The sequence below is a fragment of the Cryptosporidium muris genome, genomic scaffold (genome assembly GCF_000006515.1).
Source record: "Cryptosporidium muris RN66 scf_1106632373453 genomic scaffold, whole genome shotgun sequence".
Taxonomy (NCBI): Eukaryota; Apicomplexa; class Conoidasida; order Eucoccidiorida; family Cryptosporidiidae; genus Cryptosporidium; species Cryptosporidium muris.
Window position 1 is genome coordinate 1,210,753 of NW_002196570.1, and position 20,352 is coordinate 1,231,104.

General features: G+C 27.1%; 3 protein-coding genes across 3 annotated transcripts, besides 22 other annotated features; 1 reads left to right on the top strand and 2 right to left on the bottom strand.

Annotated features, from left to right (window-relative positions):
* The first annotated feature begins 5 nt into the window (after positions 1–5).
* Positions 6–35: a sequence feature (AT_rich).
* A 37-nt stretch (positions 36–72) lies between these two features.
* Positions 73–232: a sequence feature (AT_rich).
* A 29-nt stretch (positions 233–261) lies between these two features.
* Positions 262–411: a microsatellite.
* Positions 412–439: 28 nt separating this feature from the next.
* Positions 440–711: a sequence feature (AT_rich).
* A 51-nt stretch (positions 712–762) lies between these two features.
* On the bottom strand, positions 763–1,500 carry CMU_042810 (uncharacterized protein; the record flags this gene model as incomplete). Its single annotated transcript, XM_002139520.1, has 1 exon — positions 763–1,500. The coding sequence occupies one exon, from the start codon at positions 1,498–1,500 to the stop codon at positions 763–765; it is 738 nt and encodes a 245-aa protein (XP_002139556.1).
* Positions 1,450–1,531: a sequence feature (AT_rich).
* Positions 1,532–1,846: 315 nt separating this feature from the next.
* Positions 1,847–2,170: a sequence feature (AT_rich).
* Positions 2,153–2,203: a sequence feature (AT_rich).
* Positions 2,204–2,299: 96 nt separating this feature from the next.
* Positions 2,300–2,344: a sequence feature (AT_rich).
* A 131-nt stretch (positions 2,345–2,475) lies between these two features.
* Positions 2,476–2,672: a sequence feature (AT_rich).
* A 10-nt stretch (positions 2,673–2,682) lies between these two features.
* Positions 2,683–2,702: a microsatellite.
* An 8-nt stretch (positions 2,703–2,710) lies between these two features.
* Positions 2,711–2,792: a sequence feature (AT_rich).
* A 41-nt stretch (positions 2,793–2,833) lies between these two features.
* Positions 2,834–19,546, bottom strand: CMU_042820 (HECT domain-containing family protein; the record flags this gene model as incomplete). Its single annotated transcript, XM_002139521.1, has 1 exon — positions 2,834–19,546. The coding sequence occupies one exon, from the start codon at positions 19,544–19,546 to the stop codon at positions 2,834–2,836; it is 16,713 nt and encodes a 5,570-aa protein (XP_002139557.1).
* Positions 4,798–4,840: a microsatellite.
* Positions 6,171–6,222: a sequence feature (AT_rich).
* Positions 6,898–6,987: a microsatellite.
* Positions 9,720–9,773: a microsatellite.
* Positions 9,901–10,115: a microsatellite.
* Positions 10,262–10,319: a microsatellite.
* Positions 10,643–10,722: a microsatellite.
* Positions 14,530–14,705: a sequence feature (T-rich).
* Positions 17,624–17,645: a sequence feature (AT_rich).
* Positions 19,547–19,802: 256 nt separating the features above from the next.
* Positions 19,803–20,209, top strand: CMU_042830 (prefoldin subunit 6, putative; the record flags this gene model as incomplete). Its single annotated transcript, XM_002139522.1, has 2 exons — positions 19,803–20,114; positions 20,180–20,209. 2 exons carry the CDS (start codon positions 19,803–19,805, stop codon positions 20,207–20,209), a joined length of 342 nt encoding a protein of 113 aa, XP_002139558.1.
* Positions 20,127–20,174: a sequence feature (AT_rich).
* Positions 20,210–20,320: 111 nt separating the features above from the next.
* Positions 20,321–20,352: part of a sequence feature (AT_rich) that runs on past the window's edge.

Here is a 20,352-nt window from a genome sequence, read left to right on the forward strand (position 1 = left end):
TTATCATTATTTATTAATAAATTATTAGTTATTATCCTATATATTCTAAAATATAAGGTTACTGCGCCAATGTTAATTATCAATAATTATTCTTTTATAAAGAAATAATATTATTATATTTATTTATATTATATTATAATATAATTAAGCTTAAATTTATATAAATTCTTATTATTTATTAGGTTAGTAATATTTATTTTGAATTTAATCTCTTTTTATAGTAAAATATTATCATTCTATACTGTTAAACTTCTACTTAATTATAAATAATAAATAAAATATTCTAAAATTAAATTTAAACTAACATATAATAATAATATAATAATAGTATAAATATTTGTATCAATATAAAACACTATATTATCTAATTATTATAATTAAAATATTACCTATATTAATATTATATCATATTTGTACCAAAATACACAGTTATCTCAAGATTTATTTAATCAAATATTAACTAAAATTAATATTACTTATAATTTAAGAAATTGTTTATATTAGTAAAATTTATTTATTAAAAATGATCATATTTTAAATAGTCTACTTATATATATATATATAAATAACTCATATCTTCTAATTTATAACAAAATATATATCACTAAATTTTGTTTCTTAAATTTTAATAAAAATTGTAAAAATAAAGTAATTTTAGAATATAAACTATAATAGTATATGTATGTATATATATGTAAAAAATATATATATCCTGTAAATATCTAATATTAACATTACCTCAAGATTATATCACAATTTTACTCATTCAATATATTGTTTTATGATTGTAATCATATCTTGTAATTTTATACATTCTATATTTTTTGGTAATAAGTAACACATTGATTTTTCCCATTCAAAACAAAGATGAGAATATAATTCTTTATACATTTTTAAATTAAGTTCATATATTTTGTTCTTGTTATTTCTACATGATAAAATATATTTATGATTCATATATTTTTTATCTAGTAACATTCTATCATAAATTTCAAAATAAAACAAAAGCAATTTTGAAACTTCCTTATCAATATTTGATATAATACTATTTATAGATATTTTTATTTCATCTATTCTTTCATATAATATTTCTTTCTGTTCATCAGGTACTTCTTTATTATGAAATTTTGATTTTATTCCTGCTAATTCCGAATTTAAAATTTGGTATTGAGTATTTAATTGTTTTATTTTATGTGAAAGAAAGTTATGTTCTGCGTTTAAACTTTCCATAGATAATTCTTCTAATGATATTTTAATAGAGGGTTTTATATTTTTTCCATTATTTTGAATATAAAAATCTTTAGTAAAATTATTTGAAATTAAGCTTTCATTAAGAGACTTTTGTTGATCTATAAGATTTTCATTTATATCATTTTCAATTTTATTATTTGTTCTTAGATATAATTTTGATAAACATAGTATCTTTATGATATCATAGTTAGGAATGACTTTAAAAATATAATATAACCAATAGATATATAAAAGTAATATTTTTAGCATATCAAATAATAAATTTATGTTATAATATTTAGATTGGTTTGAATAATAAACAAATTCAGTTTTATGTTAAGTATAAAATAACTAATTTACTTGCTAAAATTGATCACCGCTAGTAAAATAGTGTAAATTACATTAAAATTAGGTGATAATAGAAATACTTTTAATATATTATTTGAATTAATGGTTCTTTAGAAATGAGGGATCAAAGAGTAAATTTAATCATCCTAATCCATTAAGTTGTATTAATACTAATCATTTACATTTCTTTAAATTTATTAGTCACATTATTGAAAAATATATATATGATAGGTAACATTTAGATTTATTGGTTTACAAGGTTATTTAGTTTTAATTAAAAATAAATTTATTTTTAAAATATGATATAATAATTAAGTTAATATATAATTTTAATATATTTATTTAAAATAGATTATAAAAATTATAAATAGATTGAGTTAGATTGAGTTATAATGATTATTTATTAATATAATTTAGATATTTAATATTTGGAATTATAAAATTGATTAAGAAAGTATTCAAGAATATATCTAAATTTCTTAATTAGAAATATTTTATAATAGAAAAAAGGAATGATATATAAACAATAAAATTTGTAATACCTTTACTTTTTTTTTTAAAATATTTAAATATATTTAAAAAATTTAATAAACTTTTATATACTTGTATATTTATATTAATTTTACAAATAACCTACATATACAAATAAGTTAATTTTCATACTTTGACTACTTAATATACAGTCCCTAAATATAACAATTATTTTATAAGGTATATTAGCTAATATATCTATTATTAGTTAATAAGAAAATTAATTTAATTATAAGAAAGTAGCTGTAATATAAAGTTACTTATATATTATCAGTGTTTATTTTATTTTGTATATTGTTTATATTAGAGAAAATGATTATATATCAATTATTACAATACTTAGATTTATTCAAATATAATGAGATCTTTATTAATTTAATTTATATTTTACTAATATCTTATATTTTAAGATTATTAGTTAGATATTGATTTGATTATAATTCCAATACTTTTACTTTTTAGAGAATTTTAAAATAAAAATAAAGATTATCTTAACCCTTATAATATTAAAATTACTATATTTATCCTATAAATTAATATAATTTTAATAAATTTCTATTTTACCCTATTTAATTTTTTTTTTTTTTTTTTTTCTCTATAGTATATATTATATACATTTACATTAATTTCTAAAAAAGAAAAAAGAAATATTTAGTATTTATTAGATATTTTATATTTAATTTCCAAAGTAGATATTATGATAATAAGAAGTAATTGTAATAATTTATACAAGTGCAAACCCTTCTTTACCTTCAGTAATAGCTTGTAACAATTTTGCTCTTAGTTGTTCCTTACTAGAATAATTAGGTAGATCCAATTGATTGAAACATGTATGAGCACTAGGTAATCTATTTTCACCAAATGCTTTATGTATACTAAATTTTTGTGGTCCTCTCATACCCATTAAATTTTTAAAACCACCTAATGGTACACGTGATGTACCAGTTACAAATTGTACAAAAGTAGCCAGACGATTTTGATCAAACTCTTCTAATGTTTCCCAAAACCAGATTATTTGCTGGGAATTTTTGGTATAATTATGATATTCTGTATTATCTCTCAAATCATTTAAGTTAATTGTTGGAGATCCAGATATTAATAATTCAAGTTCTTTATCATCAAAAATTGCAATAAGACGTGATGGAATTAATTCATGGAATCCAGATAAGAATACATTTAATTGTTTTTCAATAAGTTTTACAGTTTTATATTCACATAATAAACATACATATTCATATTTATTTTCATCTGTAACTGCAATATTTGCACCATTTGGTTTTAATTCTACAAGTTTACTTCTTCCAAATTCATCTATGGTTGTAGTGAAATTTAATTCCAAACCTAAATCTTCAATTGGATGTTCTAACATTATATTTAGATTTTTGTATAATTCTGGGTCAATTGGTTCTGCATCAGCAGGTATTATTGGTTGTCCTAACATATGTTTATAAAATGATCTTGTAAACCATGCATCTAAATGTTGCCCATCATATATACATTTTCCAATAATTCGACCAATAAATTTAAAGAAATGTAAATGATCAGCATTAATATAACTTAATGGATTAGGATGATTAAATTCACTCTTTGATCCCTCACGTCTAAATAGTGCATAATCAGGATTAAACATCTCACGTGCAAGTATATTATACCATTCTCTAGTAACACCACCTGCATCTACACCTTCTTCACCATGGAATGTTATATGTAATTTTTGTTTTAATTGATCTGATGTTTTAGTACTTATTTGTTGATAACTATCCATAAATACACGATTTCTTCGTACTACTAATCTTAATTGATGATGATCTGTATTACGATAACTACTACTTTCACGCCTTAGTTGACGTAATCTATGACGGAAATATGTTCTTTTATTTTCAAAATTTACAACCATTGGTGCTAAACGTAGCAATGGTACTAGGCTACCATTAGGAGGTAGTAATAATTGAGGAAATGATTGTAATAATGAATTAAGTGAGCGACGATGACGATAACTAAATCTTATAATTTCATGATGTTTTTGCTTGCATTTATCATTTAAAAGTTCAATTATATTTCCATTACAACTTATATCATCTAATTTAGAGATTTCAGCAGTTTTAGAATCTTTTGTTTTATTAATTGAGTCCGATAATAGATTATTATTTATATGACTTTTATCTCCCATTTGTTGTAGTTCTAATTGTGTTGCAGATGCACTTAATAACTTCACATTTATATCTGTATCTAGTGCCAATACTGAAGAAAGTCCCATTGATGATGCAACTGAAGCTTGTTGTATTGTATAACATGCTTCTAACAATGGAATTAATAATATAATGACATCTGATAGATGATTAGTAGATAAATTCAATGTTCCATCTATATTTGTTTGAGTTTGTGATACAACAGTATCTCCCTCCATAGATACATCAGTGCCTATATCAAAATAAGACTTTCTTCTTATTCCATCATAACATGAAAATTCGCTTAAAGTATGATCTAATGTTTGCCATAATTCATCAAATCCACATAATAAAAAGAACTCAGAATATAAATATAATCTGAGTGAATTTGGTTGAATTTCCGATATATTTGGATATAAATAACTCCAACTTTCATAATAACTATACTCAGATTTCTCATATTTTTGTTCAAAAGCTTCATTCATATTAATATCACCATTATTTTCATTTGTATTTGCAATATTATTATTATTATTATTATTATTATTATTATTATTATTATTGGAATTTAGATTATTTGCAAAATTGCCAGAATTAGATTTATTTAATGCTTCACCTAATATATCCATGTATTGATTAACAATTCTAAGGAAAATTATTGCATCATCAATACCACAATAGTTTGATGAATTTGATATCATTAGTACCCTCATTTGATCTTGCCAATTTCTAACCCTCTCATTTCCACTTCTTAAACAATTAGTTAATTGTTTTAACATTAGTATTAAATCTTTTATTATTAATTTAGTCTTTTCCATTAATATATCATGAATCATAAATTTACAAATATCATTGGAATATAAAATTCCAAGCAATTCTGTATATAGTTTTATTGTTTGCCGTGATTGATTGAATGAAGAATTACTACTATCTCGTAATGATTGAGAATTCGAATTAATTCCATATATAAATGAAATAGGGTTAAAAAGTGGCATTAGAAATGTCTCCAAGTAGTATGGGCATGATGTCATACTAGTCCAAATATTTCGTAGTGACAAATTAATTTTTCCGAGTGAATTATTGTTATCTGATTGATTATAAGTTATATTATACTTATCTTCATTATATTTAGTAAGAATAGGATTCTCATTACTAAGATCTTCACATTTAATATTTTCATTAATTTTGTTATCACAGATATTGTATAGATCAATTTGAATTTCTGGTATATCTTCAACAGTAGTAGTAAGTATTCGTAGAATTAAACTTATTAGTTTCTGTGTATGCTGAGGAGAGCATTGAATATTTGGATAATTGAGCATATCAATTAATAATAATAAAGGTGTAAATATGGGCATATTAACTAATTTCGATGGGAAATCTGGCATATTTACTTGTTTATTTCCATTTATATTACAAGGAGAATTACCACTAATATCTACAATTTCTTCATCATTATCTATCATATCATCAAATTCACCATTTGGACTACATTCAAGTGAATCACAAAGCCCACTATAGTCAGAGTTATATATTTGAAGATGTTTCGAGTTTCTATCAGGAGTATGTAAGGCTAAAGAAGTAGAAGATGGAACATCAGTTGATTGTTTGTTATATTCACCAACTCCTTCAAACATATTATTAAATGTAGTTCTTGTATTTATTAATTCCTTTGATTCATCATTTCTAATAATTTGTGCATTATCCAATCCTTCCTTAGTAAATCTTCTCTTCTTTTTCCTAGATGACTCATGATATACCAATGGTTGTGGTGAACAAGTTCTTCTTCTTTCTTCTGATTTTCCTTTTAATTTTGAAGTTGAAAGGTGATTATTATAACAAATTTCAACTTTTCTTGTTTTATTAGTATTGTTAGCCTTCAAGCAATTGTTCTTTATATATTTAGTATTATTATTTGATTGTTCATTATTTATATTAATAAATTCACTATTTGATTTCATATATGTACCAATTGGATCCCATGGACTAGATAATGATGTTATCAATATTGGTAAATGGGAAATATATTCTATGAGATATTCTAATATTTGTAAAGTTGCATAATACATTATATTAGGTGTGTGTATGTCACAATTATAAATCAAAGAATTTAGTATAGAATCATATGAAACGACATTTGACCATATACCATTAATTCCAGATTCATCATAGGTTAATATATGTTCATTAGAATTGTCACTATTTTGATTGTCTTCAATCTCCACTTTATAGTCTATATTCAAAATAGAATCATTCTCACACTTCTTAGGTTTAATTTGTTTATATTTTGATAGTAAGTGTATAGGTGATATTTTTTCATTTCCACTAAGCCATAGTATCGTAAACCAAGTATCTAAAATTATTATTTTATTTGAATTAAGTGAAGTGAGCATATAGAATAAATATGTTTGAAATAGTGGTTTTGAGATATTCTGACGAGAAAATATTGTATTAAGTATAATTCTAGGTATTAAATTAATTGAAAAAACACTACTAATATTTGTTCTTCCATTCTTATAATTTAAAATTAAGTCCTCAAGAAAAGATGAAATGAATTGTTGATCAGGAAAACCATAGAATGGATCATTCATAGATGAGTTGTAATAAGGAACTATCGCAGTGTTATTGTTTAAGTTAGTATTATTTTGGTTATTAATTAAGTTATTCCTGTTATTTGCATTTATATTATTATTATTTCCACTATTGTTATCCACATTATCTGTTTCTATAATCTCACCCATTGTGTTAGATATTCTTATGTTTGTAGGTAATACCCTAACAAATGTTGATAAATTTGATAAACGATTTGAATTAAAGCTAGAATTACTCATATTTCCATTAGGTATATTATTTGCTAGTTGATAGTCAGTACGTAGTAATGGAAGAACATTTTGTATTGGTATAGATGATGAATTATTAGAAGAATTTAAAGTAAAGTTATGTTGACTTTGTCTACGTCTATTTAAGCTTGTATTTGTACTGCCAGTAGGTGGATATACAGAATTTTCTAATGTTGGACCATCTGTATCACCTGATAAATTCCAATTTGTACTAGATGATGGTTGAGACATTTCATTTAACAGTTCATAAAGTATATCATATGATGATGCAGAAGTTGATAAAACTGGTAGATTGCCTGTATTTAGAACTCTGTTGGAATTACTATTTCTTTGACTAGTACTGTTTGATATTATAGATGTTCTGGTATTTCCAGGAATACGAACAGATGCATTATTTAATATTCTTTGTGAGTCTGATAGAACAGCGGCTGCTGATAGTAGTCCACCAATACCTACACGATTACTTGACTGGTTTACATTAAATCGTATTGTTGTAACACTACCTGTCCTATTACTTGATATTAAAGGTAGTATATCAAACAGGTTATTTGCATTATTACTTGTATTACGGTTAGATACAACCTCATCAGTATTATTTCCGGTATTGTATATGGAATCATTATTGGTAATATTATTGGAAGTAGATCCTTCACTAGAATTAGCTGCTATATTCCTCAATCTATTTATGTTATTCGAGTTTGTATTGCGAGTTGTTCTCTCACCACGTACTCTATCGCCAATATCACTTGAAAATAAGGGATACATCCTCTGTTGTAGTATTCTAGCTTCTTCAGCTATTTCTTCTGGAAGTGTTCTTAAAAACTCCTCTGTTGCTGTTAAAAGTACTTCCTGGCGTAATACGGGATCCAATGATGTGATAAATTGGACATTTTCTGAATCCGGATTTCTTATATTCTGATTTTGTATATTGTCTTCATTGCTACTACCAGATATACCATCACGATTATTTAAACTATCACTCTCTGAGGTATTATTACTTGAAGAACCCATCAAAATTATTTCCCTTAATGATAATGGTAATAATTCCAGAGTATTAGATGGTAATGATTGTAGTGATGGGATTGATGGAGAGATTGAAGTTGGTGATGAAGCAGATAGTGTCATATTTTCAAGTAGCCTGTGTGTTATATCATTTTCTTGCAACTGCACTACCAACACATCTGTTTGTATATCTTCAGGTAATTCATTAAATACAGTATTATCAATACCAACTATATCCAGAATTCTACTACAACCAATACCAGTACGCTCAGATAATACACGCAATAGTGTACAAGAGACTAAATTGTCACCTGCAGAAATCTCAGTTGCTACATTATCAATATGATTATTATCAATATGATCAGTTTCAGTATGATTAATATCAATAATATTAGTAGCTACTGAGTTATCAAGAGATTCCATAATATTGTCACTATCAGTATTCTCTAATATTTCATTTAACTCATTTCCTGAAGTTAATTCATGACTTACCATTGCAAAGTCAGAATCTAGATCTTCTACCAGTGTTGATTCTTCCAAATCATTATTTGATACTTCAATGGCAATATGACTAGCCGTATTGTTAACTGTATCATTTATATCCTCACATTGAGGAACATCTACATCATTAACTGGTGAAACTTGATCATATTCTACAACTTCATTTGTATCAACTTGTTGATTTATAAGTATTAGACCATTGCTTGTGCTACGAGATAGGTTATTTCTTACAGATCTTCTCAAGCTATCTACAGTTTGAATAATGGTATTAAGCTGAGTGGTTATTGTATTATCCACTGTTATCGGATTTTCAACATCACCAATGTTACGTAATATTGCAGATAATGTTGGTGTGCTAGCTCGCATTTGTCTATTATTGCTTGCATTTGTTAATAGTTCAGTTCCACCTCCCAAAGTACTAGTCCTGCTGATAATTGACATTTCACCAAATAGTGATCTTTGATTTTCATTAAGAGGACCATTACTATACCATGATACATTGTTATTTGTATTTGAGTTATTGTTCCTTGACAAAAACGGATGTTCAACTGGTAATGATAAGTCATTTATATAATTCCAACCAAATAATGGTTGATTGTTATTATTTGTGGGTTGTACTCCGTTATTGATATTACTATCTGTTGTATTATACAAATTATTTAGTGAGTTAATAGTAGAGGTTGTCAAATACCCACCATAACTTAACCATTGCAATACTAAGTCATTGTTAACTGGTGTGTTTATACTAGATACTGTCGGTACAAATGTTAAGGAGTTTAATATTAAAAATGGAAGTGGGAGATTTCTTGTATTCACAAATATATTTCTTTGGTTTATTGGAATAGGAGGCCAATATGATTCTATAGATTCTAAATGAAATGTAGAATTAAACTCACCCCCCACAACAATTGAAGGTGATGATGAGTACAGTAATGAATTATTTATATCTACATTATTTACATTGCTTAAGGTACCAAGTTCTTCCAAAAACTGCAAATTTTCAAGATCAAAGTCATCTTCATCACGGAGTAGTACCATCATCATATCATCTAAATAGCTCGTACCTCTCGATATAATCCTTCGTCTAAATGAAGACAGGTTATTATTATTAAAGTTATCATTATCATTATTACCATTGTTACTATTTCTATTAGCTAGATTTGATGATGCTAAAGCACTAGTAATACCTGCACCCTGTAATGATGTATTTATGTTAATTCCAGTTCTAATGTTTTGTGGTGGAGTTGTAATTAGGATATTATTGTGACTATTATTATCAACATCATCATCATCATTATCATCATCATCATCATCATCATCATCATCATCATCACCATCATCATCATCATCATCATCATCATCATCATCATCATCATCATCATCATCATCATCATCATCATCATCATTATCATTATCATTATCATCATCACCATCATCACCATCATTATCATTATCATTATCACCATCAATGTCATTATCATCATTATCATTATCAAGAAGTGCTTCATCAAATTCATCACCAATATCGTCCATAATTTCGATATTATTATTTAACAAATGTCGACGATGTCTTCTGCGTCTTCTTGACAAACTAACCCCACCTAATCTATCCACTCCAACCATAATATCAGGATCTTGGCCATTATTATTCTCATTACTATTTATATTATCATTCCCACTATCATTATCACTGCCATTAATTGGTATATCCTCCAAACCAGTAATATTCATTGGATTACTTATTGGATCTATGTAGTTGAATTCATATTCATCACGTAATCTAGGAGTTCTGCGGAATTCATCGGAATCAGAATCTGACGTTATTCTAGATTCATTCATCGATTCATCAGCATCGCTAATATCATCAGATTCATGTGATTCATCAGTTAAAGAATCTGAGTCACCATCTAATACATCCATAACATCATCATCCAGTACATCATCAAGTATATCACCATCATCCATTTCACTGAGTATACCACCCTCCACTACTTCACTAAGTTCAAGATTATCATTTAATAAATCATCATATTCATCATCAGTATCATCCTCATCGTCATCTTCATCGTCATTGTCATCTTCATCATCTTCATATTCATCATATTCAAAATCTTCATCAGTTGATGGAAACAACACATCATAATGTTGCAGAGATGATGCCAAAGAAGTTTCAACATCTCCATCTTCTACATCAATTTCTATTCCATCACTTTTATTGTGTAAGTCTTTACTCTTTGGGTAGATTATAGAGCGTGGATAGAGTATATTCTTCATGCAAAATAAAATAATACTTGATAAGTCAGAATATGGTAGTTTAATATAGAGCTTTGAAAGCAAATGATATAAGTTTGAATGCTTAATCAAAGATGACCAACGATTCATTGGGCTTATACGTGGCAATACTATTAACAATTGAAGCAAATTGAGTACTAAATATGAGTTCATATAGTTGTAGGTCCAATGAGTAACTTCATTATTATTTCTAATTTGTGCACTATAAGAGGACACATCGTCATTTAATATACTTTTCAAAGAGTTAACTGCAAAAATTAAGAATTTTTTTAGTGCAAGCTTATTCCATCCAATAACAATATGGAAAAAGTAGATAAAATGGTCCATCTGAGCAAATTGCATTTCCTTAATATTTGAACGACGAGATGTAGATAAATTTGGGACTAATCTCAAGTGATTATTTGTCCAATCATCACTTAATTGCCATCCAGCAGTTCTTATTATATTAGTATCATTTGTTTTGGAACTATTTTCAATATCTTTTTGACAAACAAAGCAAGTACATTGAGGTTTAGGCTTGAATAAGCTGCTGTTAGATGACAATATAATAGGTATTATATTTCTAAATATATAAGATAAAAGATTTATTCTGTTTAATGAAATAGATTGAGATAGTTGATTCAACATATACTGTGAGCATAGTAAGCATGGTATCTGTGGAATTAATTTAGAAGTTTGCTTAATATCAGTTGACATTAAATTCAAAAGCTGCAAGTTTGGAGTCCCAGGATTCTTCTTTTTTATTTCTTCAATTTTTTGTGAAATACAACTTATCATAGGGATCGGTATATTTGTATTTAATGCTAGCTTATAACGATAAGAAGAAAATGACTGTTTTGCTTCAGACCAAAGCTGTAATGCTAGTCTATTACATGGTATTGAAAAAGGCCTTAAAATAGTATTGATATTTATTGGATATTCCAAAGATATACGTAACAATGTGTAAATAAGCGAGTCTATAGATAAGCTAAATATATCTTTTTTCTCATGTGCACTATTATCACCAAATAATGAAATGTGATCAAATATATTTGAAATTACAATTATAGAAGTTATACTAGGCTTCAAAGCATGATCTTTTTCCAAATATCTTAGTCTTCTCAGTGTTCCAGATTTCAAAACATTAAATACTGGAGCTGAGTTTCTGTTATTATTTTCACGATAGCAATATGGTTTCCATTGTAGAAGTAAACTATCATTAACTGGTATTTTATATAAACTAAGTAATTCATCACATAACACATTCTCCAGTAGAGTGAATGTAGTACTCTTTTTCTCTTCAGTATCCTGATCTTGATTACTTTCCAATATATTACTATCAATATTTATACTTAAATTATCCTCATTATTTAGTGACTGAATTGCAGTTTTAGAATCCTCATTATTATTTTCTGGTATGGCCTCATTGTTTCTATATGAATTATCTATATAACTAGTATTCTTCCTTTCATGCAATACACAGAAGTACGAAATTATATCCATAAATATTTGTGGACTTCTTTGTATATAGGGAAATAGCTCAGCAATAACACTGTTCAGGCTTAAAAGTATGAATGGATGTTTAAGACCTAAATCACTTAGCTTTTTATTATGTTCTGTATCATGCATAGTAAAATTACGTGGTAAAAATGAAGGTCTTTCAGACTCTTCATTATCACTCATCTCCAGGGTTTGAACTCTATCCTCATATATTTTATTACTTTGTATTTGTAATGAAAGCTGTTTTGAAAATAGTATGTCGAGTTTATTTTCTATCATTTGTAGTAAAACAGTATAATCTTCTATTACTTGTAGTGTTATCAAGGAAATAACTTGTAGTATACCATCAAAGTAGGCAGTTTTAGGTAGACGATACAAAACTCCAAGCCCTCCACCTAAGTTTATGTTAGTACAGATACAATTATTATTACTCAAATTTTGATTTAAATTACCTTCATTGATACCTACAATATCTTTATTCAACAAGTAAAACGGGGTATAACTCAAGATAGATAGTGAATTATTGAAATTCCTTGATAGTATACTGATCACACCCAATATTGCCATTGCTGTGCTTCCGCTGTTATATGGGAAATGAGTGAGTATATCTAACATTGAAAATATTATGTTTCTTTGTTCAGTTAGTGATAGTACAAACATAGATTGAGTAGAAGTATTTAGTGTAGTAAATGTACTATTATTTGCAGCTAGAGTATTACTACTCAAATACATATTTGTAGAGGTGTAATATTGCTCATATAGTGGAAGTAATCTCCATAAAACCAGGCAGGCATATTCAAACCATATAGGAGGACGACTAATCAGTTTTATACACTCACTATTAGGTATAGATGATATACATGTATCTTTAATAGCATTTCCATCCATCTCAATTTTGTTAAAATATGGTAACCATATACATGAAGATGCTGAATGTGTTGTATCACAGTTATTTTCTTTAGTTTCACTAGAAGTTAGATATTTAACCATTCCCTTCATTTCATATCCATCATACTCATTGTCAAGAATGAAGTGAGCATCAATAAATATGCTCATAAATCTTAATAATGTCATTATTGGGTGATAATCAGTAGAAACAAAGTTAGTTGTACTATTACTATTGTATTGTATACCCTGAGATGTATTAGTACTTAATTTAGATTGTTTAGAAGTCTTTAACTGTGTAACACTACTGCTATTTGTAGAGCTTTGATTATCCAACATTACCCAATATATTCTTAGTTCAGGCTTTCTATAAAGTAAAATTGAAAGTATAGATAAATCTGGTATTAAGTTCATATGAATACTTTTTGTAGAGGTACAAGTTTCTATATAAATACTGAGATTACTGTATATCTGTTCCAAATTCAATTTGTTAAGTGTAAGAATTCCATCTATCATTGGAGATGAATTACTAAGCGTTGCATTAAAACAACTAAAGATTAATGGAAAATCTTTGCAATTAATATTACTTAAGAATTTTACCTCACTTCCACAAATCTCATAACTTTCTGATTTTGATAAAGTACTAATTCCAATATTTCGCTTATCAGTTAAATTTTTAATAGAAGAGTGTATTAATGATAAGAAATGTTCCATAATATTAACTTTCCTTATTATTGGATGTAGTTTGAGTAATACATCTGCTATTATAGATGATGAATAGTATATATTTTTACTTACATTATATAATTCTTGAATTAAATGTAAATACCAAGAGTGATATTCATTCCTCTTCTGTTCCTTGGTAAGTGGGCTGTATAATACCAAATTAGAACCATATAAACACTCAGAACATTTTATGTCCAATTTTTTATATGAGTGTAGATATTCCATATAATCTTTCACATTTCTATTCTCATTCCTTTCATGTACATTTGTCAAGTATTCTACTATTATATCAATATTATTTCCATAACAATATATTGCATTCTCTGAAACATCCCTATCAAATCCCATAATTGTTAGCCTATCCAGTAGTGATGAAATTATATTCTCCGGTACATTTGGTGAAGTACTTGCTTCAAAATTGTTTATCTCATCAGATATTTCATTTTCATTGCCCGCAGATGGTGTAATATTGACACTTGTATCTGCATTGACACTTGTATCTGCATTGATACTTGTATCTGCATTGATACTTGTATCTGCATTGATACTTGTATCTGCATTGATACTTGTATCTGCATTGATACTTGTATCTGCATTGATACTTGTATCTGCATTGATACTTGTATCTGCATTGATACTTGTATCTGCATTGATACTTGTATCTGCATTATTAGTTTTATTTAAAGTTTCACCTTTTTTATTTAATACAGTATACAAACTTTTTTGTATAAAGTTGCTGTATCCATCTGATTGTAAGTCATAGATATGTAAAATTATTTTTAATAATGAAGATAAGCATCGAGTTGGAAAGAGAGTTAACCAATTGCTGTTAGACATCTCTAGCTCTTTATTTGTTAAAACTCCCCTCCACCAAAATTGGAGATTATTCATTATAATGTATAAAATTGATTCTGTTAACTCGACAGCATCAAAAGGTAAATCTAATAATTTTTTATTAATGGAACTTCTATTATCTGAATCTTCACTATATATTTTGTGAACTTTTATAGAGTTTGAACCATCAGTTTGAACTTCCATTTGTTTAGATCCATCATTCATGCTCTCATCAGAGATAGATATGGTATTTTCATTTTCAATTCTACTTGGTAAGTGGAACTTGTATTTATGTAGATAATTTGTCAATGATGAATTTAAGTAACGTTTCCATGAAGACATATGTTCTAATAGGAGGAAGTTATTTTGCATATTTTTAATTGATAGATGTAATAAACCATTCATATTGTAAGTATCTTTTAATTTGGGATATATCAAATTAACCAAGTATTTCAGATATAACTCATTATATTTATAAGGTGAGTTATGACTTATCTGTGGTAAAATATCATAGTCGGCTAGTTTGTTATCTTCATTATTTCTTGAGTTAATTATTTTTCCAAGAATTAACCAGTAAATTGACATAGATAAATGAAACATTTGTATTATTTTGTTAAATGTACCACTTTTATATGCCAAATCAATTAGTAAAATGTAAAATGTATGGTTATGTTTATCGTCAATACACATTCTATAAAATAAATCAATAGCATCAGATATATAAGAACAAAGCTGTCCAACAGAGCATGATAAAGAATCCTTATTATATAAATTATTAATGTCTGAATTAGTCACATTTTGACCAAGTTCTTCAATAATAGGTTGAGGTAAACCTGGTATTGCACTGAAAATAGCATTAAATATTGCTATTATCTGAATAGCAGCATCGTACTGTAGTGGAGTTGGTTCCGAGATATTATTACTTTCAGATCTAAGTAATGAATTCGCTACATTTCTTCTCTTGAAAGTGTTTAAAAGACGAGATGATAATATTAAACTACTTCTTATATTCCCACATGTCATTCTACATAGTTCTAAAAGTATAGTAGAAGGGTGAAATCTAGGTAATTCAGAATATGCTACGTTTGAATATGCAAATCCAATTTGAGTGGACCATAAAAAGTCATTTGTTGTTAATTGAGGCCATAGGGATAAAATTGGGTAAGTCAAAGAGTTATATATACCATTTACAGATGTTAACCCTGATGTATTTGTAGTGTTTGTAGTAGATAAACTCCTAGAATTTGACATATTTGTATTTCCATTTTGAGAGATCAATAGTGGATGAGTATGAGATTGTAATTTAGAAGATAGTAATGATATTGAGGTATTATTTATTAATAACATTTCTTGTAGGTATTTTTCTGAGGTATTAAAGTATAGGTGCTGTAATAACTTTGGAAAAATGAATGATGTACACTTTATAATTCTATTGTACAGCTCAAGTATAGATGAACCGTATGGAAAATAATCTTTAGGTGAAGTAAAATCTGGTAAATGGACCATTTCATTTGAGATAAAACTTGACTGTAAAATCCTATTATGATTATAACTTGAGACATTTCTGAACATGCTATTTATAACTGAAAGACATGTTGATATCTTCGAAATATAAATAATTGAGTCATTAGAAATCCCAATTTCCTGCAACTTCTCACAGGCAAGTTCCAAAATAGGTAAAATTTGATATTGTAAATCTGCCACAGGTACACTCCTACTTGTACCCAAAAATGTAAACAAAGATACAAAAGGATGGTTAACTAATATTGAAGCAAATGCTGGAGGTAAAGAATCATCTAGGATACATTTCAACACATAATAAGGTCCACCATATATTACAAATTGTTGTATTGTATCATGACTTGAAAGATAACCACATAAGAAACGCCCTACAATAGCCATTCTATCTGATATCAGCTCATCATTTTGTATTGAGGGTATCTCTAACGGTTTATAATAATCGTGTTCCTCATCTTTTGTGAAGTCCTCTTCAATTGATTTCCACTTTGGTAAGTCATCCTGTATAACTTTTATTTGTAGAACAGTAGATACAGCAATAAATGATATTGTGCTTACAAGTTGTGGATGATACCTAACAATTTCCTCAAATGCATTACCAATAAGAGTTGCAATTTCACCCATCCTATCAATATGTATTGCATATGTGGATGTCAAAAATTGGGTTAAATATATTAATGGTCTATAAAAGATTGATTCCATCAACTTAATACCATCATTATGAAGGAAGAAAACAGGTAAATTTACTGCTAATATATTTAGTATATCATCATTTTGTAAAATTGAGAAATTAATTGATTTTAATATAGCTGGTATTAAATTATTGCTTATAAGAGCAGGTACAATAGTTGGATCACTTGATACAAGTGGTATTATCATCTGTATTACTAATGAATAATTTAATAATGAGTATATTTCCGGATACATGATAATTAAAAATAAACAACTTTTGTATACAGAAGTTTCGGAAAATAGTAGTTCTTCTTGTATCTTCGATTGTGAAATTATTGGATTATTGTCTGAATTTGATATTAAATTATTACTATTAGGATGTATAAAAAGTTCCATGAACTTCATTGTTGTTTTAATGATCCACTGCCTTATTAAAATTATACCTTCATCTTCCTTATTAGATTGGTCAGTATGCAAAATACCTACTTCATACTGTAATCTCATCAGAAGCAACTTATGTATCGGGTCATCTTGTTGTAATAAGTGAGACAAATATGTCTTCTTCTCAAGTAATGTTTCTAGTGCTCTACATATAGGTAAAATTAAAATAATATAATAAGGATGTCTTACAGATGATATAAAGTCAATAAATGCAACCAAAACAGCCAAATGATGCGGTATATACAAATATGAAGATGTGGAAGATGACGAATTAGATATTGTTGATTGAGGCGGAGAGTATAATTGTGTTACTAAAATATATATACCAATCAATTCCATAACAAAATTTATCATTTCCTCTTCAAATTCAGCCATACTTAATTCAGGTGTAAAATACGACTTCTTATTAAGATTACTAGTAAATTCAATACCTAATTGTTTATAATATTGACTAATTTCAGAGACTTCTTCATTAACTGTTACAAAATCTATATAAGATGATTTCTCCTTATATTCAATGTTATTACTATCATTACAATTCTCCTTAATTCCATATGAAATGCTAATAGTTGTATCATCATATCTTATTCTATTGACATCTTTACTTTCATCACCACTAACAGAATCTTTAGGTAAAGGATACTTAGTCCTTATAAATATATTCTCATCTAAAAGTCTTAAAATTGCAGAAAAATGAAATGTAGAACTTGACTCGCTATTATTTTTGGGATATGTTAATTCCATGAATTTAGATGATGATGAAATAAGTGTTGGAAGATTCTTCCCATTATATTGATTAATAGAATATAAAGTATCCCATATTATTTTGCTTATTAATCCATTAGGATGCGTAAAATTCAATGCTTGTACAATAACTTTTGGAAATATCCGATCTTGTAGCATTAATGTTAAAAGTTCAACTATTGACCTCATACTTGTTATATAACGATATTGCTCATTAAAATCTGAAAGTATAACTTGAGAATCATTACCATATATCTTTGAATGACAAAAATCTAAAATATCTACTGAATCTGGTATTAGAGTCGTATTCACTTGACATATGTTAACCAAATTGTTAGTTGAAAAACCAGGAAAGCAAAGTGTAGTTGCATAGCGTACATCTATCCAACGTCTACGTTCCCATACATTGTTATAACTATGAAATATACGGACATAATGCCCAATAATTGATTTCAAACACTTTGGTATAGAATGCCTCTTTAGCAATTCATCTAAATCTCCCATTGACTTTGTCATAATTAAATCCTTAAATTTAATAAGCATTACATGCGACTTATGAAAATCGAAGCACTCAAGATCATCACATTTCAAACCTTCATCCTGTTTGCCTAATGTATGATTACATACAAACGGAGGAACAATTATTTCAATAAGCTCATTATCATCTGGTAATGGCCATACTTCCTCTTTATAAAAACTTGATAATATTGAAGTTCCATCATTTTCACCGATACTTGTACTTTTGGTAATCCTATCTGTATGAATATTTAAACCACGATATATTGGTATATAGCATAATGTTGATAATCTAAATTGTAAGTGATATACAGCTCCACAATCTACTTTACGCTTAGGTTTCTTCCAATTAGAGCATGTTGTTGTTAATGTCCGTAGGGACCAACATACAATATCAGGATTAAAAGAGTCTAGTAAAGCAATTAACCCAACAGTACTAGCATACAATGACTTTGAGGTGCAATTCTCTAATATCAGAAAAGTTGATTTTAGAATTTTTTTTATTATTTCATCATCTACTATAATATTAGAATCAATGACATTTGATTCTTGAGGACTGATCAAATGTTTTCTTAAGAATTCATTACCTAGATTCTCCTTAATTATATATTTAGTAATGTAGTCATCAAATCTATTTAGAGCAGATGCCCAACATTGTACATCACCTTTATCCCATATCCATCTTTGGAAATCATCAAGATATTCATTGTATTTATCGCTGTTAGCACTACTTAATTTCTCAATCAAATGTTTTTGCGATTGTGATAATGATGAGACTGCCAATATATAATTATCCCCTTTGGGGATTGTAATCTTCATTTATTTGTTAATTTATCTCCTATTTCTTCTAATAAAAAAAAGAACGAAATAAAGAAAAAAAGTTGAGATTTTATTATCATCCATTCAAATTCTTCCTTACTGCTAATTAACGCAGTGGCGGTATTAAGTCCCATAACTTAGCGGGTATTTGACTGTTATTCTAACTTGTTAATAAGAGGCTACCTAGTGTCTGTAGTACTAATTGGAAAAAAATTAAGATATAACAAACTAGTACTTGTTATATAATACCTCTTATATGGATTTCAAATCACTTGAAACTTTAACAAAAGAGTTTGTTGATACTCAAAAGAAGTATGAACAAATTTCTGAGAGACATCGACTCTTGATAACCCAACAGAGTGAAAATGATATGGTTTTCAAAGAATTAGAACAGTTAGAATCTGATGCAGTTATTTTTAAACTTGTTGGAAATGTTATGGTCAAACAATCTCTTGAAGATTCTAAAGCCAATGTCTCAAAAAGACTTGAATATATTAAATCTGAGCTCCAAAGTATATCAAAAGTTTCACAAGATCTTCAGAAGACACTTATAGAGAAATCATCAAAGGTATGTTAACTCTTTATTTTTATATATTTTAGTATCTTAATATTATTTATCTATATTTTTGATAGATTGAAAAAATTCAAAGTAAAGCAAGCTAAAAATATCAAATCACAATAACCTCTTAACTCTTATTATAAGTAATTTAAGTCAAAATTGAGCTATTTATGAAATATATCAAAGTTATACAGATAAAAGAGGGAATTATTAGCTTATTTTATTTAATCTTATTCATCTTTTTTTT